The sequence below is a fragment of the Pieris brassicae genome, chromosome 9, assembly GCF_905147105.1.
Source record: "Pieris brassicae chromosome 9, ilPieBrab1.1, whole genome shotgun sequence".
NCBI lineage: Eukaryota > Metazoa > Arthropoda > Insecta > Lepidoptera > Pieridae > Pieris > Pieris brassicae.
The window spans coordinates 1,140,549-1,160,876 of record NC_059673.1 but is presented as its reverse complement, the minus strand read 5'-3'; the positions used below and the strand labels follow the sequence as shown (position 1 = coordinate 1,160,876).

The 20,328-nt window shown below is 32.7% G+C and overlaps 2 protein-coding genes across 2 annotated transcripts in view; one reads left to right on the top strand and one right to left on the bottom strand.

Moving 5' to 3' along the window:
• The first annotated feature begins 106 nt into the window (after positions 1-106).
• LOC123714015 lies at positions 107-2,193 on the top strand. Its single transcript, XM_045668008.1, has 5 exons — positions 107-279; positions 357-485; positions 594-681; positions 1,247-1,333; positions 1,696-2,193. The coding sequence occupies exons 1-5, from the start codon at positions 260-262 to the stop codon at positions 1,762-1,764; spliced, it is 393 nt and encodes a 130-aa protein (XP_045523964.1). The 5' UTR covers positions 107-259; the 3' UTR covers positions 1,765-2,193.
• The window catches only part of LOC123714014 (tubulointerstitial nephritis antigen-like), a 43,453-nt gene continuing 25,110 nt past the window's right edge, over positions 1,986-20,328 (bottom strand). Inside the window, exons 4-9 of the mRNA XM_045668007.1 lie at positions 16,858-17,036; positions 12,965-13,145; positions 10,817-10,951; positions 9,474-9,670; positions 5,414-5,553; positions 1,986-3,796 (exon numbers count right to left, since the gene is read on the bottom strand). Coding sequence (XP_045523963.1) covers positions 3,659-3,796; positions 5,414-5,553; positions 9,474-9,670; positions 10,817-10,951; positions 12,965-13,145; positions 16,858-17,036 — 970 coding nt within the window. The 3' untranslated portion in view covers positions 1,986-3,658. The remainder of the gene's footprint in view (positions 3,797-5,413; positions 5,554-9,473; positions 9,671-10,816; positions 10,952-12,964; positions 13,146-16,857; positions 17,037-20,328) is intronic.

Below are 20,328 nucleotides of genomic sequence, written 5' to 3'. Positions count from 1 at the left end.
ACAGATGACGCTAGAAAAATATAGAAGGAAAATCATAGATTTTAACTCTAACAATCTGTGACTTTTGCAATAATTGACAATGGTCAGCTTTATTTATGTGATTAGTCAATACCACGATTTCAAAACATGGTACAGATTATTGTTAATATAAAAATTTAATTATTCCCAAAAAAACAAATTTTATTATATATGAAGTAGTTATAATTTCAGAAACGTATTACATTTATTCTACAATACTAAAAATTTCGTAAAACGCATAATGGCTAACTCGTCAGAGAGGTAATTTGTTAACGAGATAGAAAATATTTAATTCCTTTTGTATTTTTTAATGTTAGAATAATAATATATTATTTTAGTACCATCGATTCCAATGTGTGTTCTGAGAAGCCTGAAGACATCAAAACTGTTCAATTATTAGCCAAAGGACTCTTAGAACTGTATGAACCGCCACTTGTGACCATTAACACTCATTTGAAAGAATTAACGTAAGTAAATATTATAATAATAATTATAAGTACCAGAACCAGTAAAAAAATATGCTTGAAATATTTAGAAATTTTGAAACAATGTTTTCTGTAGCTTGTTATTTTTAGGGATAAACAAGATGCAGTCCACAACATGCTGTTGTCAGAGAGACGAAGGCTGGAAGATCTTCAAAATGATGCAACTTTAGACGCTTTAGTAAGTCATTGCTTATCTATTCAAAATGTAGTATTATTTTGTTGAACAAGTAATAAAATTTGGTTACTAGTATTTTAGTAATAACTAAAAAGAAAAAATTGGATGTCAATTACAGGGGAATCTTAATTACTCAAATGTCAAGGGAATGCAAAAAAATCAACTTAACAAGAACCTCGAGATACCGAGATACAGAGGCACCTATTCTATGTGTATTTTTCTATTTGTAGAGTTGAATTTGAATAACAAATCAACATAAGTTTTGTAGTATATATTTTTTACATATTAATTAAGTAAACTGAACACTAAAAAATATTATAAATGAATTCATTTGTTGGACAATAAATTTTGTTCAAGTTACAAAGTCTCGATTATAAGGTAATGGCAATTTTTTCGAGTTATTGAGGATTTCAGATTAACAAGGTTCGAGTTATCGAGATTCCACTGTATTTGATCTTATTTCCATTATCATAATATCCAATTTTAATATAGTGTGGAAATTGTACTTGAATGTTTCCTTAGAAATTTTAATGTTTCAGCTATTTGTCTATTGTATGGTTTATTTCAGTTGGCAGATGTAGCAACAAGCAAAGAAAAGCTTAATTCAATATCAAATGCAATGATTACCTTACATAGGAGAGTGCACTCCTTACAAGTAGGTACTCTAATATTAAGAAAAAATACTAACACGGCACACCATTTAGCTATTGTTAAAAAATTTAACAGCTGTATGTGTGATATATGACATTAACTACTAAATAAATATTATAGTCAAGTAATAGTAATAGTTATTTAGTCCTTTGTATAAAAAATTAAATGTGTTGTTATTATTACTGAGTGATAATAGGTAATCAGTGATTGATTCCTGTATTTCCATACAAAAGAATTTGAGAATAGTTGCTAGTCCATTCCTATTTCTAGAAAGCTTAAAACTATTGATTGTTAGTTGAGTTAGCTATTCTAGTCTTGTTAGTGAAATATATATTTTCAATTATATAAAAGATTTTTTTTTTACAGGCCCGGGCTGCAAATGTGGAGAAAGTAGCGAAGAGCAGAGCTATCCAAAGTCCATCAAAAAGTAGTTAACATACTGGAATGTGCATGTTGAACAATAATTTTTGATCCAAAGTGTATAGAAGCTTTATGTATGTTTATTGAATTTTTCTGTTAGATCATTTATTTTTAGTTAGCTAGTTCTATTCTCATTTTAATTGCAAAGAAGAATAATTATTTATAAGAATTTTATGAGGTATTCACTATATATGTTGTATAGGGTTAATAATATTTGTTAAATTGAAAAACACCAACATTTTTAAATTTTTATTAAACTTAATAAAATATAAATTTCCTTATTGTGATAAAACTGTGCATTCCATTAAATTGTGTAATAAAATAGTTATTGTCTATGAGATATAGTTCCTAAGGCTAATGTTACGTTGTCACTAAGACTAGTATTAAGTATGTAACCATTAGATTGTAAATGGCAGTTGGTTAAATAAATTACTATAAAGCATTTGTTTCAATTTTAGACATATACAAGTAATGTGCGCATATAAAAATGGTCTTCAATAAATATGTTATAAGCAAGTCACAAAATTTTAGTGATTAAAATCATTTCAATTCAAAATTTATTTGTATCCTAAATTTAGAGTATTTGGCTAACATATTTCTTTTTCTATTTCATGATTTATTCTTAGAACAATTTTAACATTGTAAATAAACAAATGTTAATGATTGACTTTGAGGGAAGTCCTAAAGATAAACATGTTATTGTAAACATAGTTTTGATGGTTTCATTTTAGTATAAAAGCAACATCAAAGGAAGTCTTCAAATGCCTTATCAGATAACATTCCATTTAGATATTTTCGTATTAAAAATGTCTTGACATTGAGAATTCGAATTCTGCGAATCTGTCGGTAACGTTAGATCAGTGTTTCCAAACCTTTTTGTGTCATGGGCTATGCCTTCCTCAAATTGTTATGTTTTTAAACGTAATTTTTAATATTAAAAAATTTCATTGTTCACTTAATAAACTTAAAAAGGTTTTAGGAAGAAATTACTCGGAAATTGTTAACGAAACAAAGTAAGTAATTTTTAAAACATAAAAACTGAAATTCAAATTCTAAATAATTTTCCGATCAGCCCTTAATAATGAAATTATGTGGCGTGGGTACTTTAGGAAACACTACGCTAGATGAAAGTATTATTATTTTCTAAAATGGACTCCAAATTACATATCTTGTCTAGGCGCTAAATGTAAAAATTGACGGTTTGACAGCTTCCAGGATACTGACGTTACGCACCATTAATTGATAGATTAAAGCTATGCTTATAGGCCTTTAGGCAGTGCTCATTAAATAGACAGAAAGTATCGGGTTTTAGAACCGTAGTACGTAGACCACTTACTAGTATGACTAAGAAAAATCTCTTGATGGCAATGAGGTGTTTGGGTACTACTTTTCGTAAGTTAATAATTTCCGTCATTTTTGTGAATTATAAAGGCTTGTGGTCCACGATTTTAACATAACTTATAGCTATTTATTATTATCTAAGCATAATATCGTAGACATATGGTTCGGTCATAAGAAGCTGTCACAAAGTTTTCCAGTTCTTAGTCTATCTTAAGTACCTAAGTAATAACTTAAAAAAAGCAAGTCACACTGAAGATTAGCTTAGCACCAAAACAGCCAATTGAATATTAATTTAATAGAATAGTAGGTGTATCAACTTTACAGATTAATATGGGAACTACAATTAAAGATCTTAATAAGTTTTAAACTCTAAAAATATTTTGAATCGTTATTATAGTTATTTTGAAGCAAATTTTTGACAGCTACTTAAATGTCACCCGATAAAAACGATAACCTCCAAAATATCACATTAACCAAAATCTCGTGTCGTATTTAAGAGAATCAGTCCTCTGTTGGTTTTTATAGTCTTCGTGACTACGCACAGGGGAGTGATGAGGTGGCTCCTCTGTTATTTCTTCTGGTTGGCTTCCGTAACGTCACTCAGAACGGTAACGACGAATGATTCGATATCAGATTCGTCCACTCCTCTGGCGATGCGGAAGTAGCCGTTCTCGCCCCATTCCGTTCCCCAACTGTTGGCTACCGTCTGAAAAAATGGAAAGGTTAAGGGATGCTGTGGTCAACAATTTGTCTCTCATGTCTTTTATCTTTATCTTACATAATGTATCATAATTAGCTCCGTTCTAACATGTGTGATATTTCCGATTAATACAATATACCTACTATACGTATATGTTGAACAGTGCGTCAATCTAGTTCAGTAATATTATATTTCTAATAATATAATTATATACTATAATATATTATTAATTAATATTCCTTTAAATTTCTTCTGTACAAACATTACCTGTCCCTAATTTTCTTACTAACTACTAACTGACGTGAGACTTATCTTAAATTATCGTGATTTATGTGTCTTTTTACTTTCTACTTTTAATGTATCATCTTTTTAGTTTAGTTTGTTTTTTTTTTGTTCCTGTTTAGTTTTTGTCTTAATAACAGTGTATAACATGTATTTTTGCACTACTTGCCTATCTTATGTAATTTAATACATTTTTATTAATTTTTTTTACTCACAGTAGTTGCCCTCCTTTTGATTTAATTATGTTTTTTTTTTTATATTGTAGTGTAACGAAGTGTAAATAATTAGAAAAGACATGAATATTTTTAGGTAACGAGATAATAAATTTTGAAAAATAACACTAACTTATGTAAATCGTTAGACAATGGCGGCGTAATTATTTATTATAATCAACATCTGACGTTTGCGAGGATAAAACTGTATTCGGGTACTAGTGTACACACGTAAGAAGTGAAACTTCTTTATGACCTACTATATGCAAGACAAAAATGTATTAATTAAAGTTTAACAAAAGGCTTTTATTATAAAATAATACAATTATTTCATTTTACCTTATAACTGCTAAGATTACTATTATATATTTTTGTTCATAATGGCTTCGAATCAACCGTGGTAGGGACAAGAAAAAGATGGCGTGTAACGGAAAAAATATGACGCGTAACCGAAAAATGTGACAGTAATTTTTTTTACAACGCCGATAAAGAAGTTTAACTTCAAAACATTTTATTTAAAAATGGAATACAATGACAATCTTATCCTTTCATTATTTTACAGTGAAATATTTTTTTAATAGACATTAAACCTAATATTCTTGCTCCACTAAACAGAATTGCTAGAATGTACAATCGGCTACAAGGCTATCTTGCTATTTTTGGATCGCCCATACGATTACAGGTAGGGCATTCTTAATCTCTTTCTTTAGTTCTTTTGCTATGCTGTATAATCTATGCTATTCTTTGTAATACTTTAGTAACATTTATCTTTGTAAACTTATTAATTGTAAGCGTTATTGTACAGGGTCATGTTTAGAGGTCTAGTCGAGTTTTTCAACCAATAATTTATTGTGAAACCAATTCGTTTAGTTTTTAACAACCATTTAAAAATATATAAAAGGTAAAGGTGTTAGTGCTTACTAGACGGAAATAAAATCATTGTTTTTCCAAAAACTATTGTGCACCCTGGGATTGTCTTAAGTCCCGGTTGTCCTCGCCTAAATCCGACCCAGTTATTATATTATAAATACATGTTTGTGCAATCCGCACCTACCGAAGCCTCATTGGTTATAATTTATATAAGTTGTTTTTTTTTATTAAGTGTGTATAAATAAATTTAGGAACATACCCAATATTTGTCGCCTCTCTCCTCACCCCATCCAATAATCCTCACACTGTGAAGACCGTTCATACGATTGTCGCCATGTCTGCTTCGTCGATAGATACCATCGCGATAGTGGAAGAAATCTTGGTACACCGTCATTACAGCTGTTGACGAAAAACCATGTTAACTAATACTATTATACACTCTTAAGTTGGGCAATTCGTTTCTGACGGTAGTTTAAGTGGCGCTGCACCACCTCCTCCGCCCTCCCCTGTCTTTGGCTATCCAATACGTGGTAATATCCCAAACTATCCAAAATCCAGATAAGACTCCAAAACACACATTAAGTATTATTTCGCTCATTATTCTTAACAGGAAAGTACGCAATCCGCCGCAATCTATGCAAGCATCCAATCACTGGTCTAAGGCATCTTTTCTCAACCATTTTTATGTCGTGACCCACGAAAAAGCCAAAAACAGTCCTGCGACCGTCACTGTATATTTATTATAATATGTACATTATTATATAGCGCTATTTTTAACGAATATTGTACCTATATGTCGTTTGTATTTATTATTATATCCCTTTTAAAACAAACTCGACCCTCCGACCTCCCGCTTGAGAAACGATGCCCTTAGGGTACACTTTTAGAAATGAGATTTACCTTTAAGTCTAAGTAGAATGTCGTTTGTCAGAAATGTATTGGATTTAGAAACACCAAAGTCAATGTACACTTATAAACAATTCTCCCATGTACAATTATAAACGTCAAAAAAGAAATAAACATTAAATGCTTCTAATTTTACATTTACTGCCAGTTCTCAAATCAAGTGTAGAACGGAAGAGAAGAACTGGCAATAAACTCTCCGTGACTCTTTTTAATCGCCAAGTTTTTGTTTAACACAACGTTTGTAAGGTGCTGCAACCATTGCACCATCACCACATGACATATTAAGTAATTAATAATAATAAAATAAATGAAAAACAAGGATTTGTCTCAGATTGTCAAAGATCCTCTATCAGCAGGAGGCATGGTGAAGTAGGAGCACGCACTTACATTCTCGTGGGAACACGCAAATACATAGTCGAAATAACTAACATCACGGCATACACGAATTCAAGTACGACAGTCGCCAAAAGTTATCTCCCTAACACACCAGTTTTCTCACGATGTTTTCCTTCAGATACTGTTAACGTATAAATATTTATTATGCCCATAGTAATTAACCTTTAAACGTCAAAGTAATTCGCGACTTATCTTAAAAATCGTCGTCATTAAATAACAATTAATCATCATATCTTTTGAAGGATAAAACAGATACAGTCCTAGAACACTTCCGTATCGTTTAAAGCGCCGCCAATCACTAAATACTTGATTTATTTATCTTAATTACGTATGTTAATTATAAATAGGAAGTATTTTTTAATCAACACGCAAAATAGCTTTTAAGGATGTATAGTTGTGAAATATCGCTTGCCCCGATCTTCTACCGGATTACCATGGAGAGTTGTTCGGATCAATACTGAGCTGAGTTTCATCAAGGCAGAATACAAAATACCATCCCTATCAACTTGACATGCATAGTTCCATAACTGAGCGTTTCTTAAGGCAATTTCTGCCGCGCAGCACCACTATGTGGAACAGCAGCCAACTGAAGTATTTCCTAAGCAATTCGACTTAGGGTCCTCCAAGAAAAGAGCATACCAAATCTTTAAAGGCCGACAATGCACTGGCGAGGCCTCTGGCATTGAGTGTCCATGGGCGGCGGTATCACTTAACATCAGGTGATACTCCTGCCCATTTGCCTCCTATTACATAAAATAAACAAAGTAAAAGCGAAATCTATTTTTTTTTTCGGGAATTTTAAAGGAAGTTTATTATTATTATCATTTTAAGTATGTTTTATTACATTACATATACAAATATATATATACGTTTTAAAAAGTCATTTAAAGACACATAAATAAAGGCATTTAAAGAAATTTCATTGAATTAAATTTATTATTATGGTTTGGGTTAAGTCAACATTAAATAAATATTTGATTATTAAATATTATGTATATATTAAATAAAAGCTTATTATTGTACGCTTGTAATTTTGACTTTCAAAATTGCCTTTTAAATAGGCCTAATTGAAATAAAAATTAACTTTGAACGAAATATATCTACACATATATAATTTATTATGTGTGTACCCAGCTTCCTTAATATCTGTAATTAATGTTTAAGGAAAATTAAGCTATAATTCAATGCTAAAATTAAGTTAGAATTAGGGCCCAAAAAGCCCGATTTAATAATCAAATACTTATTTAATGTTAACATAACCCAAACCATAATAATAAATTTAATTCAATAAAATTTCTTTAAATGCCTTTATTTATGTGTCTTTAAATGCCTTTTTAAAACGTCAAAAGTAATCCCGGGCCATTACACTTCTACACCGGTACACTGATACCGGGATGCTTTTGTAAACAGGTTCACTGTCCACTGAGCTTTACACCACAATCCGTGCACATGTGGTCTAGTTGCAAGTACAAACTTTTAGGCATCTAGGAGTTGTACCGTACGGTTATAGTTAATATCATTAAGTACCAAAAAGGGTGCTGAGACATACATCAAAACGTTTTTTTTAAACAGAATTTGTCAAAATAAAGGAGTATTTTTCATAAAAAAACACAACTTGACGTGGGACTTTCATGCAGTGAACCTGTCAAATAGGCGTTTTTGGTTGGTTTAATTACAAATTGAACATCTATTAACTCAAAATTTATCTCGTCGTGTCTAAGTCTGCAAAAAGTCCATATAGACATTCTTTATTGTTTTTACCTTAGTAATTAACCTTAAAAAATGCCTCAGTATTCACAATAAACGTTCTTTCACAACAAGAACCAATTGATGCGCTTATCAAATGAGGGCAAACTATTTGTTTCCGATAAAAAAAATTGTACAAGGTCGTGATAAAGTGCCTTTTCTTGTTTGCAAGTACTTTCTAGGATTATAAGTTGTTTTGATAACACCTAGATTTGTTTAGTTAGTATTTAATTTATAAACTTGTTTTTTAATTGTTAAACGAGGTTTTCGGGCCATCTTCTTTACCAAACTTTGACCAAAAATACTGGAAAGTACTAGAAACATCTATGTATAAATAGAAATTTATCGCAAAATATGTTGCTAAGCGCTAAACAAAGACCACTGTACCAATTTAAGTACTTTTTTATGTTCTCCTGTATATTTTGTTGTTGGCCTAGTGGCTCCAGCGTGCGACTCTCATCCCTGAGGTCGTTGGTTCGAACCCCGGCTGTGCACCGATGGACTTTCTTTCTGTATGCGCATTTAACATTCGCTCGAACGGTGAAGGATAACATCGTGAACTAACCGGCTTGCCTATATCTAAGCAAGGTTTTTATGGAGAGAAACATTTGTTTTATTTTGTACTTAGGTTTTTATTCCGTAAAGGCGAACATTTTGTGTGGGGTTACATAGTTATCTGCTGCATGTTTTTTATAACATCATCTGCCTTTATTTATTTTAGTATAGTATTTTTTCTGTTCTAGGTAAATGTTCTTCATATGTAATCATCAAATTAATGTATACAAAATATTGTTAAAACTATTTTAAAAGATTCAAGTATGGAGTGGAGTATCTTGCCAATTTTTCTCCAATTGAAACTACCTTTTGAAACTAACTAGTATTTTTTTTTAATTTTATCTTGCAATTTTGACTTCCAAAACCTCTAATTGAAAAAAAAATTGACTTTGACATAACAAAATCTTTCATATGTACTTAAAAGGTAGGCTCAATCAAATAATATGGCGAAACGAAGTTCGCGGGAGCGGTTATGTAAATAAATCTCCAATTATATTCGGTAAATCAATTTTGTTTCAACATGAAGAATGACAAATGCGCCATTTCTGCTTCAATAGCCAAGATTTAAACCAAAGACAAGCGTTTTATATGATGGCAATACTATTTATGTTACCTTGAAAAATTACTATCACAGTATAGCCTATTTTGTTACCCAATTAGTCAGCGAGTAAAATCCCTTTCACCAAGCCCGATAAGCGTATTAAAATATAACTTACCCTGTACTGGACCTGACTCCATGATGTCATACATAATATCCTCTTCCTTGCTCAACCTGCCGGGAGGTCCGACCTTGTATCTTGAAGTCCTCTGCTTCACTGGAGGTCTACAGCCATCCTCTATGAGATTACCTCTTGGCTTGAATGGGCAGCGTACAACGGCTGCTTTGTATGGGAAGCAACGCTCATCTACCAACCTGAGAAGACAAAACAACCTTTACACCTATCCAGATATTACAATATGTTGGTAACATAGACTTCTCCTCCTCCTACTCCTCATTAACATCTCCAGCAGTGTTACATACTCATTCTTTAGGGGCCACATAAGATGCCTATCAAAGAAACTCTTGCTTATAATAAAAATCTATATGAAAATATGGTGAACATAACTTTTATAAAAAAAATAAAAATATCACACATCCAATCCTCTCTACCGAATATATATCTGGATAAGTATTGTTGATTTTGTTATGTTAGCAAATAATTCGGACGGTTTTTACAGATGGAATTTAGACAATTTTGAACCTTGGGAATAAAGGGGGACGAATATGTAATAACGAAAAAAAATATTAAAACGCTTGTATAAGAACGTAACACCGGCTAGAGATCTTCGATCGTACAGTGCCATCATTTTGAAAGTCGCTGATGATACCTATGAAAAAAATTCATAATAGAACCAATTTCAAAACATTTATTTTTAATAAAACCATCTCCAAAGAGAAAGATTACTGTATCGAATTTTTTATTATGTTATTTTTCTCGCACAGTGTGAAATGCGATATTTTACACATCGCCACTCTAAACATCTAATATTCCGATAAGGGCCATTGTTTACATTATACCATTTTTTTTCCATCACAGTTGAGAAAATATAACTAGGCACGAGTTGTGTAACCTAACATTAGAAGCGTAAACAAAATGTAAACAATTATTGAAGCCAACATCATAGTCATAAATTGTAATACAATATTCTCGTTTAGGATTATGTCCAAAACGTTCACCTATACTTGTATTGAAGTACCCTTACATTGATGAACCTTTAGATAAGCATAACCATTGTACTATGTACACGCAGGTAGAAGAAACTCAGAAGGGAATCCTGCATCAGCAAGTTCTACTTCAACAGGGCCAAGAACGGGTAGAATTCTTAATCTAAGACTTCTGAATCTGTTTGGTGATCATTTTAGTAGATAATCAACCCTCTGTGCCTGACACAAATGGTTGACTTGTAGGTCTAAAACATGCCGGTTTCCTTACGACATTTCGCTTTGAATTCGCTGGTCACAAAAGTGATTCAATTGTACGACCTCAGGGTTGACAGATATCATATAACATATTCCTACCCGTGTCCTCTAGCGAAGTTCCAAGCGACATCAATATGGCCTCCTCTACAGCCTTGTTGCTGACGAATATTGCACGAGAGAAGAGTTTGCGGACTGAGCGCCAGGGCTTCCGCTCCATTTGATTGGATTGCGAATCTGAAACACGTATTTAAATAAGTCGTTTATTTGCAAAGAACTCGGAACATTAAGATTGATTAATTATAAAAAACCGCACAATAAAAATAGGCAAATATCACATTAATTATCATAATAATAAGAACAGTTAAGCTATTTATAATTGTTGTCAAAACTTAGTCTATAAATAGTCTACGATTAAAAGGCACTTTGCCTTTGAAAAACCTTTCTCTTGAAAGCATTACACGGCAGAGCTCTACAACTACTAGGAAGGCAGAGATCTATAACAATAGTTGGATAATTTTAATATTTGTTATCGTGGGACAACGTGGCCTTATTTTGATTAACTTTGGATGTTTATAGCTGCTTCTAGGATATATAAACTTGGTATATACTGTCAAAATGTATGTGCAATTGTGTGAATTTGAGACATACTACTTTACGTGGTCCTAAATCTCGTGCATTGTTATCTCACAGATTTTTATGTGCTATCGTATAAAATTACGCTTCACAACACCTGTGTCGTGTTATCATAAGCGCGTTAAACCCGAGATGATAGTACATTTGAGTATAAAACCTATTAAGGTTTTGTTACCCAGTTAATTATTAAGTTCTTAATTATATGTAAAGCTTTGTTTAATCTCGTAAAAACAACTGCCTAGTTAGTAACTATGTTACGATAAATAAATTAACTTGGAACAAATAGATCCTAAAACGGATTATACAAAAAATACATATAACAAACAGGTTACATAAGATATTATTCAATTGGCGGCCTTATCGCTAACAAGCGATTTCTTTCTGGCAACACATTTGTTGGCAGGACTTTTTCACTTTGAAATTACTGCGGTGGGTTTTACTTTATTCATGCATGTCTTAAATAATAATACGAAACTGGTGTAAAAGTTAAACAAATATGACGATCATCGAATTAAATATATAAAGGGAAGCTAGTCTGTGGGGTCGGCCATTTTACGGTAATCCTACAATGAGCTGTCTTAAAACAGTTGAGACGCTGATGTGTTTAGGTCCCTAAATTCAATAGTATTTCGTACAATGACCTCCTATAAACTGAAACGCATTGGTATCGCAAGACCAAACAAAATAACTATAATTTTGTTTGAAATTTAACCTTCACACTTACTTCTTGTGTCATTTAAATAATTATGTTTTTAGTATTTAATATAAATATTTAATTTAAAAAAAAAAACAATTGTTTATTCCAGTCCATAGACACACATTTTATAACAGGTTATCTGTGGCAGTTTCGTTTACAACATATCACATGATGATATTATTAAATAACTGTCATTGTTATATGTTACCGAAACAGAACAAAATGGAATCTTTAATGGAGTAGGTTAATTAATATTCGACTAAATAGAGCTTTGAACGTGTAACTAACTTTTTATATAAACTTTTGTTAAAAATATTATTTCGTCTTGTTCTATATACATGATATGTTTACTTTATTCAAGTATTTCTTGGTACAGATAATACATAATCGAATTGAATATGTTTAGGGATACAATAATTCTATGAAGTATAAAAATTCCGGTTGTAAGATAGATAGTTAGAAATATTTGAATGAAATCATTATAAATTGGCTGAAGGGATTATGGACCCACTCAATAAATTCATGCAGTATTTATACAAAACGTAAGTGTATAGTAAAACTAATTTTATATACTGTAAATAAGGTTTGGTTTAGACCGCAACTGAGGGCTTTTCAAGGGCCCGAGTTATTTTTAACTGAAGTGTTCAAAGGCTCATTGTTTGTTGTTCTCTGACATAGTTCACATTTCAGAGTATGTTTTGTCTTCGCGTAGATCAGCTTCTGCTCTATTCACTTTAAGAGTGGACTTCGGTTTGAATTCTGAGCTAACAATTGCAAAGATTTTAATTAAAAACATTTAGAAGACCAAGAATCTTGTTAAAAATATTAATAGGCCGGCAAAGCATTCGGCATTGTGAATGCGGTATCAGTATCACTATATAAAAATAGCTTGAGAACACGTAGTTCGCTATTCATACCTGTCAGAAGCAACACCGGCAATTGACACAGCCCAATCAGATCCACACCAGCCCTGGTCCACCACAGGGGAGATGAAGTTCGGCCAACGCCTGCGAGCATCGAAGTTCTGAGGGTAGGGAATGTTCTTGTCGTATCGAATTGCTCCCATTCGCTTCGTTTCACGGCTTAGAGGGAATGTACCTGAAAGGCAATAGCCGTTAAAAACCATGACATAATATCTGCCCTACGCAGGATACAAATATATATATATATATATATATATATATATATATATACTAGCTGCCCGCGCAAACTTCCTTTCTCCTTAATGTTGTTTTAGTTAGCCTTTATACCGTGACACAAAAGAATAATTTCACTGTATTATTGTCACTATAATTTCATTTTGATTTACACTTCGGTCTAAGTAACACGTGGTTGGCTATGCTAACACCAAAAATTAAAAAAGTAGTAATAATTGAATGTCACGGTATTTCGTTTACTACAAAATAAACTTACTTTATACTTTAGCCTCAATAACACGTGGTAATCATGATATTGAATTGTAGCTTATATGACACGTTTGTCGGTTTACCATAGCAGTGCCATCTATTCATTACTTACTCAATCCAGTCGAAAAGTATCGACATCTGTTAGAATCTTTTGGAGTTAACAGATAATTGTGACTGTCAATTAATTATAGACAAATAATTTGCAATGAAATAAAATTGCGATTATAATTAAAGATCTAAGCTATCCTATCTGACCAGACTGCTCACGGTGTGCCAATTTAATTTAAAATCGGTAAAGTAATTTAGGAGTCCATCGCGGACAAACATCGTGACAGCAGATTTATATATATTAAGATATGTATTGTTCTATATTGGTAACGAAAAAAGCCAAAATCAACGCTTCCAAGAATTCTTTCACTAGCTACATTATGTTCTCAGATATCTTTATCTGTTTCATGATTTTTCAATCTAACAGGCGTGTACCAGACTCCTGTGTCTTAGTCATCAAGACAACTTGTATCATTAATTAAGATGTTATGTGGAACATGGTGTATTGGTTGCAGCTCCTTACAAACGTTGTGTAAAACAAAAAACTTGGCGATTAAAAAGACTGGCGGAGCGTTTATTGCCAGTTCTTCTCTTCCGTTCTACGCCCTTGATTTGAGAACTGGCAGTTAATGTAAAGTTAGAAGCATTTAATGTATATTTCTTTTTTGACGTTCATAAATGTACATTGTGTCACCTATATGAATAGATGATTTTTGACTTTGACTAGCATTGCCTTACGAATGCGTACATAGAAGTCCATTGATACACAGCCTCGAACCTACGACCACAGGGATGAGAGTCGCACGATGAAGCCACTAGGCCAACATTATCTTGAATCTTTAACCTTATACAAATCATATGTATGAGACAACATTTGGATATAATTGACAAGGCTACAAAGGACATCAAAGGTGATATACAATACCCATTATGCCTAAGCTCTGACCTTATTGCAATCTGATTATATTTAATGTCTTTGAATGTTTGAATGGATTATATCTATCTAGATCTAGATTTAACGTTCATTCTGTCCTATTTTAGTAACAACAATAACAGTTATTGTAAGTTATAAAAGAATAGCCAAATAATTGTATACAACACGTGTCTATAGACTACAGTTACCCATAATGGCGGATCACACAGACTAGCATACCTTTATATTATAAATATCTATAAATTTATACAATTATGGCGGAAAAAATCATCTTTATAATACTAACAAATTACAAATGATTTATTCCTTTATATATTAAACGAAAACTATGAACATTAAAAATATACTAAATGACATAATAACGGCAATTTCTGCATTGTTAAGCCATTGCAGTAAGAACTGAAATTGGACGGGCATTTTTTTTATAATTACCATAATTGTCATTATAGAATAAATTAACTACATTTAAGGTATAAATTTATTGACTCGAATAGTGAACCTTTATTTCGAATGTGACAATCTAAAACAGGATCCTCAACCTTTGTTGTGCCCCACCTATATAACATAAATGTTATATTAAAAACTGAATTGTTCACGGTTCCAAATAATTTTAATAAAAACTTTTCTATATGAATTTAATGAGATGCTTGTTGAATTTTATATTAGATTCCAATTTGGTTGGGTTCAATCGCAAGTCACCACGTTATGTTATATTGAGCTGATTTATTTTGCCCCGTATGCCCTACGTTGGGAAACACTGATACTAAAATATACCTTAAAAGGTACACATCGTGGTAGCAGTTGCTAACAACGTGTCATGTACTACTCTATCATGTACTCAACATAGAAATAAATTATTGTTTATCACGTTGACTGAAACATAATAGAAAATGGTGTCAAAAATTTGTAGATGACAAAATGGTTATCGTAATATAAACTGTATTTTGAATAGTTGAAAGTGGATCATTGTCTAAAGAGAAAGTGCGCTAATCTAGGCACAGACTTTCATCGCTTAAATACTATTATTGCAACACACGAACACGTCCAAAGGCTTTGATACAGGATAACCCACGAGAAAGTACTATTAAATTCGTACATTTGTGTATTTAAATTTACGTTTTACGGGAGATTTTTGTTAATATTAGGTACACTGTCACAAGATCAACCTTTTTAAATTTGATTAATTTTCTTTTTAAAGCAGTGTCGGCCTAGTGGCTTCAGCGTGTGACTCTCATCCCTGAGGTCGCAGGTTCGATCCCAGGCTGTGCACCAATTTGCTTTATTTCTATGTGCGCATTTCGCTCGAACGGTGAAGGGAAACATCGTGAGAAAACCAGCTTGCCTTATACCCAAAAAGGACGGACTGTGTCAGGCACTGGAGGCTGATCATCTACTTGCCTATTTGATTGACAAATGATGAAACACATACAGAAATCTGAGGCACATACCTAAAAAGGTTGTAGCAAATATATACATATATTTATCTTCTATTTATCATTTTTTTATTATTATGTTCGGAAACTGTTCACTTTAGATCGAAATCGATTTGTGATCCTGGTACTCTGACAGTGTGACTGGTGCAGACAGTTTTTATGGCTTACTTGTAGAAATTAGACCCGTCATTGTTGCCGTAATGTTACTGAATTTTGATATGAATGGATATAGGTAGGTCTAACAATTTGACTATGTAGGTTAAATATTGTAATTTAGTTCTAGACTTTTAAACAAAGTAGTCTTTTGTCTCTTTCGGTCGAATGGATTTTACGCTGAGGAAAAGAGACAGATTCAGTTTTTACGTTTAGTATTGGTCTTGGCTTCGTTCCTACACATTTTTTCAATGCGTTTCAAAATAAATTATCCTTAAATAAATAAAAATTAATAATATCGTCGTTTCTAGTACTATAATAAGTATGACGTCAAGTTTATGTTATTATTGTATTTGTCAGAGCAATGTCGCTGATGATGTTAATAAATTATAATGACAATGGCAGCTGACACATCCTACATTAATAATAAAGATTATAATATTACTACAGACTATCAAATAATCTATTACATTGTAGATCTATTAATATTGGCAAATCAAATAAACCATAGAGTAGTTTTAAATGTATTTGACTTTAATGTTATAAAAATATATTGATAATGGAAGTTGATACCAGCGCCATTGCTCTAACTGTACTAAACATCGAATAAAGCAAAAATTATTTTTTTAAACTTGCACAATGATTTGTGGCTGTTTGACAAACAACAAAACACACCAAAATTAAAAAAATAAGTCTATGGACTAGTATGCTATCGAACTGTCAAAAACTAACAATAGAATATTGTCGTATATCTACTCGAACTATATAAAAATTCGTTCAAGCTAAATTCAGCTTTGGTTTCAGTAAGAAATGACGCTAAACAAATCAAGACATACCTAATTTATAAATTAATCCGTCCTTCAACTTCTTTCCAAAGAACTGCGAATAGTTCGAAGCGCGCCATGTCATACCGGGCTGGTTGACACCGAAGACAACGTCGTCGCTGATGAGACAAACGTCACTGTCACATTTCCAGTCTGTGGTCATCTTCTGTTCGTCTATGATCACGCATTCGCTGCAAAAAGAATTAATTTAAATATTTTGTGGAGGTTATAAGTATAAAGTATGGAGATGTTTGTCGTGTGCATTAAAAACGTTTCGCGCGCTTTTAACTGTGTTTGACAATTTACATATAAGCTACATCGTCTATGTGTATTTAAAAAGAAACAGCCTAAATCAGTTCGCATAGACTTTACCCATGAAACATCTAATTATCAGCCAGTTTCATTGAAAAAGTCGGCTCATCATCTGCGTCGCTTATCGAACTTGGAAGGTCAATTTTAAAACAAGTGCAAAGAGGTGGATCTTCGTTACAGTAAATATAGTGGTTGCTCGGCCTGGACTTATGGTTGACAGCCGTGGAGCTCTATCAGTAAGAGATTTATCCAAATATCCCTTTGATTCCTGTGCTCAGGGGAATAGTCAATGCTCCCTGGTACATTCGCAACCTCCATCGGGATCTTAATGTAGAAAATATCCCAACATATAAATAAAAAGATTACTGAAGCCCAAGAACAAAGGGTCGGCCAACTTGACATCACACGTGAAAATCTAATACACAATAACACAGGGTTTTGTCCATTAATAGAGACTGTTTATAGTCTTCTTGGACACTTTCTCATATAAAAAAAGACACATTTTCTTATTTTCAATGAATTTATCTATAATAAAATTAAAGAACATATTTATATTTTACTATGTTTGGGAAACTCAAAAACTTCTAGAAGGAAATTGCTTACTAAAATATCTACAACCCGATACTACAATCGATACGATGACGTCAGACCCTGAAACGCGCTATCGAAGTATTTCCCGTTGGTCGTATATATGTCGCAGTAAAGTAGTTAAATCAGCGAGTTAATTGAATCTCTTGACAGTTAATTAAATGTCAATATGCAATCAAGTCAATCAATGTTGATTTAAATATAGCAGTGTCGAATAAGTTTAACTATCTGTCTGACCGAAAGCCAGCGTGTTGATTAACAATATAAAACAAGATGCTAAATCAAGACTCCGCCATGATTATTGATTTGTTATTGTTATGTCAGTGTGATCGTGAAGAACTGAGCTTGGATATTCCGTGTTTTGCTTTATTGTAAATGGTTAGGTTAGTCTTGTTGCCTAGGAACATTTAGGAAACTCGTTAAACGTTTCGTTCAATCACTTGTCTGACGGAACTTTAGCGACTTGGTTGAATATCGATTTTTAATTAAGTGTCTAGGGATTCAATTAACTCTCTGATTTAAGTACTTTACTGCGACAGCGTGATATTAGGCTAAATGATTGAGAATCCTCCATCTGAAGGAAGGACCCACAAACGGTAAATAAAATTAAATAATAATATCAGTAATAAAACAAACTTTAATCGCTTAAAGAATTACGCATAGACAAGATATAATTAGCCTGCATTGGTAGAAATGACACGACCTCTTGATTCTTGAATGAATGAATTATATGAGTAATTACTATTAATAGTATCAATAACAACTCTCCATTCAATTATCTAAGGCCAGCTATCAACGAGAATTTTGTTATTTTTTTTGTAAGCTTATTTTTATTCAATCTTTGAAAACATAGTATATCTGTAAGGACATCTGTGACTTAGTGTACATGCGTAAAAAAGAAATATGAATTGCATAGTCGTGATTCGAACTGATGACCTCAGGGTTGTGAGACGCATCCGATAGTGCTCAGAAAACTACATTAAAAAGGCCTGCGACGCACTTGCGTTCAACAATTCGTGTATCGAAAAAAATGTATTTGAATTTATAAATAATATATAGGCCGCCAACGCATTTGTCAGTGGCAAAGCCTTTTTCCTGAGTAAGATTGCTTGCGTTATTTATGTTATTCGAATGTATATTATCATATTATGTAATGCAACATAGTATTATTAAATTAATAAATAAATGATGATTAATTGTTTAGTTTTCCGCTACCGATGTCGTATTGAGATCATCAGTGACGTCACGGATTATAAATCGATATAAATCCTATCATTGTCCTAATTAGCAAACATTCTGAAAATATAAATTAAATTTATTATTAAATATACATTAGTAGCATTTATAATATATACTATTTACAAATTAACCTACATAGTAATAATAAAACCTAAAAAATAATTAACAATATTTTAACAAATTTAATTTAATTCTTTAACAACGGCCTGTGCTCTAGAACGTCAATCAAACTTAAATGTAGTTTCTAGAGCTGTCAAACCGTTTTTTTCTATAACACTGTTTGCACATTTGACAGCGCTTTAGACGAGACTATTACGGAAGTTTTATTTTTTATATAAAAGGCGACAATCGGGCAGGATTCTGATGTTTAGTGATACTGTGATGAACACGCACATTACCAGAAGGCTAGCAAGTGATTGGCCGGTCTTTTATTAATGAGTACGATCTTCGTTGGAATTTTTATATGAAATTAGTGTTGATAAAAACACTGCTGCTGGCACCTCAAATCTAAAATGTCTACTAAAAAGCACGCTTAAGAAACTTCACAAATGGATTTAAAATAAAACACGAAATCTTGCACATAAGGACACCTGACCTTCCCAAATGACATATAATCAAAAGGCAATAAAACATTACCACGGTCAATCTTGACATTGTTCGTACCGCCCACACCAGCTGAACCTTGAAATGCAGGTTGCGTTACAAATCAAACCATGAACACCTGCATTCGTATGTGCAGATGGATCAAATACATTTGTAGCGACTAAATTTGTAGCGGCTTAAAGCGCTATCGAAGTATTTCCAGTTGAGCATATACCTCAATATTTGAGTCATTCATCAGAACAAAAATCTCCCTTCCTTCACACTTCACTCACTCCAGTGAGGTGATTGACCACCTGCCCAAACCCAGGCCCAAGTCTCGCACGGCAGCGCGCTATAGTCACCCTAATGTTACGTGATACTCCCCACGGCCAGTCACAGGGCCAGAAGTGAAAAAAAATGGTGCTCCAACCCTTTTTAGGTCTGGGCCTCAGATTTCTGTATCAATTCCATGATCATTTGTATAATAGGCAAGTAGGTGAGCCACCTGACCTGAAGCCGGTTTCAGAAGTCCACGACCTCAGGGACGAGAGTCACACTTCAGCGTCTCAACTCAGCCACTAGGCCAACACAGGTCTATTCAAATATAAGTTTGGGTCAAATAAAATCCTAGACGTCAAACTCACAATTTCTTACGGGCAAAGATATAGACGCATATTATGTTACAAATAAATTATATATTCAGTGGTTTGATCACATCAACATACGTATGATGTCATATATCCTTCAAATCACATATAAAAT